General features: G+C 34.0%; 1 protein-coding gene across 6 annotated transcripts in view; it reads right to left on the bottom strand.

The window, feature by feature from the left end:
• Nucleotides 1-5,129: 5,129 nt before the first annotated feature.
• LOC128246836 (uncharacterized) overlaps nucleotides 5,130-9,807 on the bottom strand; it is a 32,456-nt gene continuing 27,778 nt past the window's right edge. For 5 of the 6 annotated variants that reach the window (XM_052965305.1, XM_052965307.1, XM_052965306.1 and 2 more), the window contains one exon: nucleotides 5,130-8,914. In XM_052965305.1, the coding sequence (XP_052821265.1) occupies nucleotides 7,940-8,914 (975 nt within the window). In that variant the 3' untranslated portion in view covers nucleotides 5,130-7,939. The remainder of the gene's footprint in view (nucleotides 8,915-9,807) is intronic. The other variant, XM_052965308.1, reaches the window with a different exon arrangement.

Genomic DNA, 9,807 nt, shown 5'->3' with positions numbered 1-9,807 from the left:
TTTACACAGTATTAAGTTGGAAACTATTACTATTTTTTTTTAAACTAACACAGCTGAAACAGGGACGACATATTATTTCAGACATGTAATGTGATGTATTATCGACCTCATACCAGTTCATAATGACAATTCTAGGCTTGTTTTGGGGAAATACTGAAATTGCCGATTTGGGACAAGTTGGTGTCTAGTCCCTTTAAGAGCATATTAGTCCATCATAGTGAGCCCGTCACCAGAAGCAGTTTCACATGTTAGGTATAATATTGCAAGATATACAAAATACACGTCGTATAAACCGAATTTTAGAAAATTACTGAACCTGAACGCCTTGCAAAGTAATTTACATAACTAATAGATGATGAAAACAGTAATACCAAACCTGTTTTTGAACAAAATTGTAATTTAATGTAAGTTGAGTTTAACTTAATTCATAAATCATAATGTTTATGTCTTGATAATCTAATTTTGAAATATTGTGTGTATTACGTTGAAATCTGATCGTTATTTAACAGATTTAATTTACTTTCTTATCAAATATACTTATACAGATATGTCACTTTTTAAGATTTATTTTTGCTTAAATACATCACATAAAATATTCGTTTTGCTAAACAATGTGTTTCAAATGAATATAATTAGAACTAATAACACAATACAAGCACAAAGAGGTCGGATTGCAGTATCATACAATATAACTGGTTTGAGTCACGAATATAAACTTAGTCACACGATAGAAAGTTAAATTAGGTGCCTCAGGGTATTTTCAAAGCGGTTTTTACAAAATTAAGCAAACATGTTATAGTTTCCTACACAGGACATTACTTATTTCAGGTTAAAAGGCCTTTCGATAATCATAGCATCATTAGAAAATGATAATATTATTATGCATTACAAATTTATCTTCTGATTCTGAAAATGTGAACGCATTAACAATAGTTTGCACATTGTATTGGTTTAACTGACGATCTTATATCGAATGTCCATTCTATTGTAGATAGGATCATGGTTTTCTCCCAATAAAAAGGTGAGCCTGCTATTTCGTTAGTTTTAATAATGTTAGATTACGCTATACACTGTTTGGCGCCAAAAATGAGCTCTTATTTCTACGCTTCATGAGGTCAGTAGAGAATATTGCAAGTGAAATGTACAACGTGTGATTTCTACGTCACTTTTTACAACAAAACATTTTATTCAAATTTGTGAAAGTAAAAATCATCAATAGTATGCTTCCGGTACGCCTGGGAAAATCCGACCTTCAGGCACGCTGTGTGGCTGATAACCAGGCAACCCTTGTCAGAGTTTGGAGTTTTCAAGCCGGACCAAAAATACATGCTAGATAATAATATTCCGAGACATCTAAAGACGATTATTGTAACAATCAATATGAACTATTAATCATGTATAAGTAATTTGGCTGATTGAGACATTGGCGAAAGAACATAAATCTAATGAATATAAGAATAGCATGATTATTGTTAGCTTAAACAGTATACAAATTATGGAATAACCGTTGGTAATTTGACAGCAGTAGCATTTAAAAATTCCAAACTTAGATATTTCATTTTACAAACACTTCATTATTATCTATAATAAAGGAATGTTTGACAGTTTGCTCAATTGAATATTATGCAACGGGATATTTTTTTTTGCATTAAAGCATTCCTTTTCGTCATATCATCAAGCTATGACTTAGCATTATGTAAAATAACACTATCATCACAGTTTAAGTATCCGTGAAGTTTCATGTGAACTATCAACGACACGAATACATAGGGAAAAGCTATACATATTACTCTAAACAACTTCATAATTCAGTATATAAAAGTTGTAAAAAGAAAGTAATCCGGTTATGAATATTAGTAAGCTTATTTGCATTCACGAATGCTTCATGGAGAAATTAATGAATGTCACATTAGTTGCTTTATCCAATAGGATTTAAGCATTTACTCGCACCAGCTCAAAGTTGTTATAATATTTGGTTTATCACTGTCAGTTATTGAAATGAACTATTATTAGAAACTATGTTTTGACAGATGCTATACTTTGATTTAAGCTCACTAATTGGTACTAGTAGTTTTCAAATATGTATGTGTGATGTATGCATGGGCTATTGGCATTCTAGGAAGTAAACTCTTGTTTTTTCTACTTTGTTTTAATTTCGAAATTCCTTGAAATCCCTTCAACATTCAACCAGAAACCACAAACGATCAAGATCAAAATCCCTTTTACATTCTACTCATTAAAATGTTCATGTGATATACTGCCATTCGAAAAAGGTCAGTCTTCACGTACTTTAGGTGAACCTTAGGACTTGGCCGGCGGAATTTGTTTACGTCTGAACGAAAATCAAGAAAAGTGTCCCAAAACAGCCTATACGCAGTAAAATAACATGCAAAAGACAATGTTGTGTTAAGCTGCAGTGCATGTTTATTACTCTTAAGGCTTGATATATGTGAATGGATACCTTTCACACATTTGTAAAGGAAATGAACTGTCTGCAGCGTGGTGCATATAACATATTTTATGATTATTATCGGTCCATTGGTAGCATATATTTATACAGTATAATAAACGTCTTGTTGGGGCGTGGAGTTGTTCTTATTCGTAACACCCCGAGCCAACTTCAAATTTTGGATCCGCCGCTTAAACCTGGTTCAGATTTAATCTTCAGGAATACACTATTTATCATCATCATTTCGACTTTACTTTAAAAGTTTGTATTTCACTGTTTAAGCATGATGATAGGTGAAAGCCATATATAGCGTTTTAATGCACCATGATAAGAACGATGTCTTCATATTAGTAACTTCTCTTTATTAAGTTTAATCAACCTATTTATTGTCTGTTCAGATACCGAATAGAAATTACCAAACTTGTTTAAATAGAAACCACTGAAGTTTCGTTAAAAGTTTATCAATAATATTTATAATTCCAATTTTCGTTATGTGATACACATAATGTTAGAAGTAAACTTACATCCTTCTACTACATGTCGGTATTCACTTAAGAATTGTCCGAGATTAATATAACCCCGGAGGTTGAGAAGCAGCTTGGTAAGAGTATCTCCATTTGACTTAGTAAATAGTTCAAAATGTCAGACTTAACTTGAAGTCGCCGCTGCTTGATCTGTAGTCGCTGATTTCAATATCCAGTCATTTTCCTTCAGTTTCTAGTCAAGTGGTTTCTAAGCTACAGATTCAGCAGTAGCATTTTTCCCTTTTTAGGTTCACTGTTTTCATATGTTTAGAATCACAATCAATCATGTCTAAAAAGTTTAGGGTTTCCCTGATAACTAATTCCATGAAACTTGACGACGGACCTGATACTGAAACTGTCGGGAATTCATTTTCAAGCTTAACCTGGTTGTATGAGGACAAATCCCATTAGCCTTCGCCGCCGGGAAAGGCTGTTAGTCAGAAAAAGGAGTCGTATTTACCCTACCTTTAAATCTACGTACGGCATACTATCCTAGAATGGAAACTAATAGTTCGTCTATTACAGTCAATAGTTTAGTATCCGGCTGCCCGCTACCGGTCTAATTTAGTAATTCCTTTTGCGTTGCTGCGTTTTGCTGCCTTTCCTTGACTACACTAGATCAGTCAAACCATTTTTTCCTACTTCATCTGCCGTTCGTAGTCTGTCTTTTGCTTTTTCTCCATTGACAATACTTCACTTATAATTGTAAATCGTCTGTTTCATATCTTGGTTTATTGTTTTGCCAGTTCTCTACCAAAAATACACAAAAAGCGGTATGGGCGCATGTGAGTTTGGTTAGTGGTTACCAAGCCGGACAAGTGGGTTTTCTCCGGGTACTCCGGTTTCCCCCACAACACAAGACCACACTCTGGCCCAACATCGTGCCAACGAGAGTAACTTAGTATAAGCTATCATAGTTTCCTTTACAATCGTTGTAAAATATATAATGGTTAAAGAAAAAGCGGTATTCGATTACACAAATTAATCATCGATAATTATCGAAAGAGCAACGAACGAAAACCTAAAGAGCGTTTTCGGGATACCCACTGAAATATCTGGTGATCCAACCTTACATCGGAAGTTAACGCATTCGTTAACGCCAAACTAACGATAGTGTCGAGATACTAACCTCAGGTAAACTGTTGTTACTAGTTTTCTTTAGATAATTACTAATGTAAGGTGAGAGATGCGGGCGATTAGACTCAGCCAATATCCCTTTTGTGAGTATTACAAACGTCCAGAAAGTTGGCTTAATATTGTTTGACAGGCCCAATTGGCAAGCATTTTGTTTGTTCAGTAAATAACAGGAGCATAAGGTCTGCCGGGTCTTTTTCAATATCCCGGTGATTTTTACCCGACTTGATTTAAGTTAGAACCAAACGAGGTCTGTCAAGCAGTACCATGCCATTCCCCAATAATTTGTAACAGATACCTGAGCATCGGTACTGAACAAAAGTTTTCCTCAACGAAGGGATGGTGAGTGTTGTGTCTTGTAAGAGATTCGATAAGTGGTTTTCGACTGTGTTCATTTCATTGAATGCCAGAAACAGCCGATGTTGCGCTTTTTTACAATTGAATAAGAGGAGTTGGTAATTGTCTTGTTCTAGGTGAATTTGAAGAGCTCAAGGGTAATTACCTATATTCGTTGGCACTGTTGATGTCAGGTACGACGTTCGCTATGCGGTACCTAACCGACTTAGTACCAGAAATAGACGGACATTGGGCTCCTTATCTTTTGATGATCTAGTCTGATATATAGCTCTGTTATCAATTTTTCCAAGGGTAAAATCCTGTGTTTTATACTATGTCGTCGGAATTCGTGTATCGTACCTGTTCCATAGTGATTCTGTCTTCCGAGGTTATCAGTTTTCCAAAGGGCGATACCCTATATAGGACATAAGAATGCTGTTTTATCTTTGAAAACTGGTAGATGGCATTTCGCTTATTTCTCTGTGATAAGTACCCACACAACCGAAACTCAGGTTTCGGGGCAAACTTTTAGAGGCTTCAATTGGTGGTGGTGGTGGTGTTGGTGGTGGTAGAAGTAGTAGTAGTAGTAGTAGTAGTAGTAGTAGTAGTAGTAGTAGTAGTAGTAATAATAATAATAATAATAATAATCATAATAATAATAATAATAATAATAATAATAATAATAATAATAATAATAACTTTATTTCATGAAGGTAACACATTAAGTTACATAAGTATTTTGTTTACAATGTGGTCATCAATGGATTATACAAACGTAGGAGTATTTTCTCATTCAAAAAATAACAAATAAGACGTCATTCAAACATAAACAATGTTCAAAATTACAAAAGACAAAAAAAAAACGGATTTAAACAAACAATTTACAGACAATCATTTACCTAATATTTATGTGAAAAACAAACGCAGTATCCAAAAGTTTAAAAATAAGCCCGTTTAATGGCACAGGGTTAACGCCAAAGACATAGAACACAAAAACAAAGAATCACAAACACGAAAAATAAAACAACAGCACAAAACTCCACAAAAAACACAATGCATATATATATATTTTATAAAAACCTAGTTATGTGTATCAAGGATTGTTAGGTACCGCCTTGGAACGGTCATTAAAATGTAAATTTACTAGGGGTTTAAACCAGTTTACGTGCACAAACCTCACTCTTATCCCAACAAGTCTGAATAAAGTAAAAACGTATAAGGTAACACTTATCAAAATACGTCATTGTTTTGTCGTAAGGTGTTTTTTTAACTGTGATTTGAATACAAATAAGGATGATGATTCTCGAATAAAAAGCGGTATAGAATTCCATACAGATTTAGCAAAATGAGTAAATGACTTCATACCATAGTTAGTCTTTAGCATTAAGTATCATTATGGGTGGAAGACCGCAATGAGTACTTTGTGTTATTAGTAAATGAAATTACTTCAATTTAGTATACTGGCATGAGACCATGCAAAAACTTGTAGACAATAATGTACATCTATTATCAAACGATAACCAGCCTAAATCCTTGAACTTGATGACGTTTTAACTGGTTTTCGTAAAATAATTTTTGCAGCTTCATTCTGAATAATATGTATTTTACATGGGTGTGAATTTATACATCTGCTCCATATATAACATCAATAGACCATTGTAGATAACATATACGCATTGCGAAATAGTTTTTGCCTGTCATAGCTCAAGAGGTAATTAATTCGTTTTAGAAGTGCTATTTTAGAATTCAGTTTCCTACAAACATTAAATACTTGCTCTTTCCAATTAAATAATAAATAACTCCAATAACTGTATGGCTTGTAACTTGTTCAGGTCGTATTATTTAATAGCAATGTTAGGGAGATGGGTTTTGATTTGTAACCTTTGTTAATCAACATCAACGTGCATTTTGATTTTCCTGAATGAATTAATATGTCATTCTTAAAGCACCAAGAAGCTACTGAATCTTATTTGCTCTGCAGTTGTTGTTTTTTATATCTGTTTCTCTATAACCCGATGTGAGCAAAGTGGAATTATCCTTAATCCGTCAATACAGGAATTATTGAGTGAAGGGTTTATGATTGAAGTAGATCACAAAGTGAAAAGGTTCTATAGTGGAGTCTTGTGACACACCACTTTTAACAAATTGAAATGTAGATTATCTCCTACTTTTACGCATTGTCGACTCATTATTAAATGTGAAGTTATAAACATAAAGCTGACACCAGAGTAATAATATAGTCTCAATTTATGTAAAAGAATATCGTGATATACCAAATCGAAAGCTTTACAAAGGTCAGTTACAACAACCTTACCAGAATCAACATTTTTCACCAAGAACCAACTAATCGTTCAAGAGTTGTTTGACATGAGTGATTCTGACGAAAACCGGACTTGAGAGCATGTAATATGTGATATTTAATGATCATAAAGGAGTGGGTGGTTTATTTATCATCTAATACACATTGTTAGCAGTACTTTCCAGTGAATAGCAAATGCAGCCGCAAATACGTACTTGACTCGGGTTACAATTTGCAAGTCATTGTTTAGCATTAACAGGGATTACCATGGTAGTGAGGGTGGTCTTGACCTCTATGACAACTAGCAGAAGGTACTCTGTCTACCTTAATACATTGAGTACCAAACACAGACGGTTTTAGGTTTCGTAGTCGTGTCTGGGAAGGATTTTGGATAAAATGTTACGAATTCATGAGTTTAAAGAATATGTTGTCTGATACGATATTGTGGATAGGCATGTCCTCTATGGCACCTAGGAGATGGCAATGCGCCTATTCCATTGACGCGAGTTAAACGCAACGCCAGTTTTTCTACCACCATACAATCACGACACTGGTAATTAATCTTACAAAAAGTGACATCTGTTTCCGTCTGTTGGTCCGTTTTAAAATAACAAGTATGATGTGGTTATTGTTGTTGTTCTTGTTTTAAAAAACCTTTAAACCGAATTAATTAACTCTTTTATTACATAAAAAGCATTATATTTAACACCCCATCAAAGTTATTCGTAAAAGGTTGACATTTCTTGTTTGAACTGAAAAGAATTGCCTCACCCAATGTGTTCGGACAATGTCTTGCTTTGTGAATGTGTTTTAAAAATCGCACAGCTTACAGGTATAAATGTGTTTCCTATTATTACTGTAGTGCTATACGCACGGAACCATGTTTGATCATCGTTGAAAAGTTACCTGAATTTATCTAACCTTTGAAATAAACTACAGTAGTAATTTGCTATAATTGAAGCCTAATTTATTTTCAGAATGACGAATTATTATTAAGTACAGCCTTGAAAATGTATTCTAGAACATTCTAGAACATACACAAATGAATTCTATATTGAAAATATTCAATAAACTTTGATTGATAATCGTAAGTATTACCGTCATCTGTTGATTATACTATACTAGGTTATACTAAAAATCAATGTTGAAGTAGCACTACTTTTCTCCTAATGTAAGTCATTATTTCTGTCTAAGCCATTACATAGTGCTGAACGGGGAATTGTTTGTTGTTGAAGCAGCTGAATTAGAGGGGTTTGAAATGCCGCTGTCCACCTCAAGCTCATGGTCGCAACATAAAGAAAGACGAATTCGATGACGTTCCTCTAGTTCCTTCAGACCATCCGTCATTTTAAATCCGACATAGGATTTATGTGTAACTAAACAAGCTTCGGGTTTTCCATCTGGGAACATTGGACGAGCACAAGTTTTAATTTTATTTTTTACCTGTTCGCCAATTATCATTCCTATCACTTTGAGTTCATCGTTTTTTCTACAGTAAGTCATCACCATAGCCCCACTATCGCCACAGACACAAAATGGTTGTTTCGTACCTGTACTTGACTTCCTATCCTCAAAAAATACCCCAACATAATTATCACCTAAAACATACAAATTTTCAATTGAAACCTTTCCTAATCCAGGTGAGGTCATGGCACCGTGTAAATGAACGCGCTTTCCAGATAGACTATTGCTGTCTTTGCTACAGTCATACAGCGTTGACGTTTTCTCGTGTCCTTGCTCCGTCTGAAACATGAAACGGCATTTCTTCTCATAGGACTCGTGAATTTGTGCCGCTGCTATGTCTAGAGTGTGTTTATCAGTAGGAAGTAGTTTGCCCACATCTTCGCCATCTATGAAAAGCTTATCCTTGTTAAATACTGCAACGTGTTTTGAAAAAAGAGCATACACACGTCCGCCTGCCTCCCTCGCAAAGCATGCCAGTGACCCAAATGGCTTTTCAAAAACTTTATCTCCTGGTTTCATATATGGTTCGATAAAAGTAGACCCATATCGAAAAACAACTTTGTTGATATTCCATTTCTGTAAGACATCGTGAACCGCTTCCTCAACTTTTTTTTTGGTTTCCGAATCATTGCTTAGAAAAAAATTCAAAGTTCCAAATCTTTCCCCGTAGGCAAGTAGCCCTTGTATTTTGTTCAAATCTTCGCGAGCCTTAAATAGAATTATTTAAATATGAAACAAATACATGTAGTATATAAAATACTGAACGAAGGTGTTCAATTTCATTGTAGTTTCGTCGAATAAATACAGATTTTGAATTTAATGCGCTAAATTGAGGAAGAACTTAATTATTCAAATTTGAAAACTATGTGCAGTCTTTTTTCATTGTCCGATCGTTAAATTGGTTAATGCGATCTTATGAAAGACGAATACTCTAACCACTATCAATAAAGTAGTATATATGGTATTTAACGTTTTGAGTGTTTTCTTTCTTTTTTATTATCAATAACAAAACAATGAAAAACGAACGGGAATACTAAACGTTCTATGAAGTATTAATATTATATTTTTTCCGAAACTCGTTTGCTCGAACTTGAGCGACCGTCAAGAAAACTTCAAGCGAATGAAGGTTATAGCCAAGTTGAATCATTTCTTGCACTAAAATAATAAATTATTCCCTTTCCTTTTTTAAATACATTTTTGTTATATTCCGTTATAAAAAAGAAGGTATCTAAATTTGTTTTCCATTTATCGTGTTCGTATTTTCTGTTAATATAATGCTTTAATAAATAAACAGGAACGTTAATATTGTATTAATTTTAAGGATGCAAACGAATATTCGATCAAACGTTAGGTATTCGAATGTCAAAATCGGTATTCGAATATTCGATGTTTTTTTTGTTGAATAATTATAATAATAATTATAACAACTATGTTGTTGTGTTTAAGATTCGTTTATCTTGTTTTAACAACGACTGGCCCATAATGCCAGAGGTGTGAATCTGATGACAATACACTAAACACGCGTCATGTGTCATTTAGGGACATATCGTCGGGTACTATAAAAAGTCCCAGTGTTTTTACAATAACTGGCTTATTGTAAA

Source organism: Mya arenaria, chromosome 9, assembly GCF_026914265.1.
Source record: "Mya arenaria isolate MELC-2E11 chromosome 9, ASM2691426v1".
NCBI classification, from domain to species: domain Eukaryota; kingdom Metazoa; phylum Mollusca; class Bivalvia; order Myida; family Myidae; genus Mya; species Mya arenaria.
Note: the sequence above shows the minus strand (reverse complement) of the source record. Positions and strands in the feature narration are given on the sequence as shown.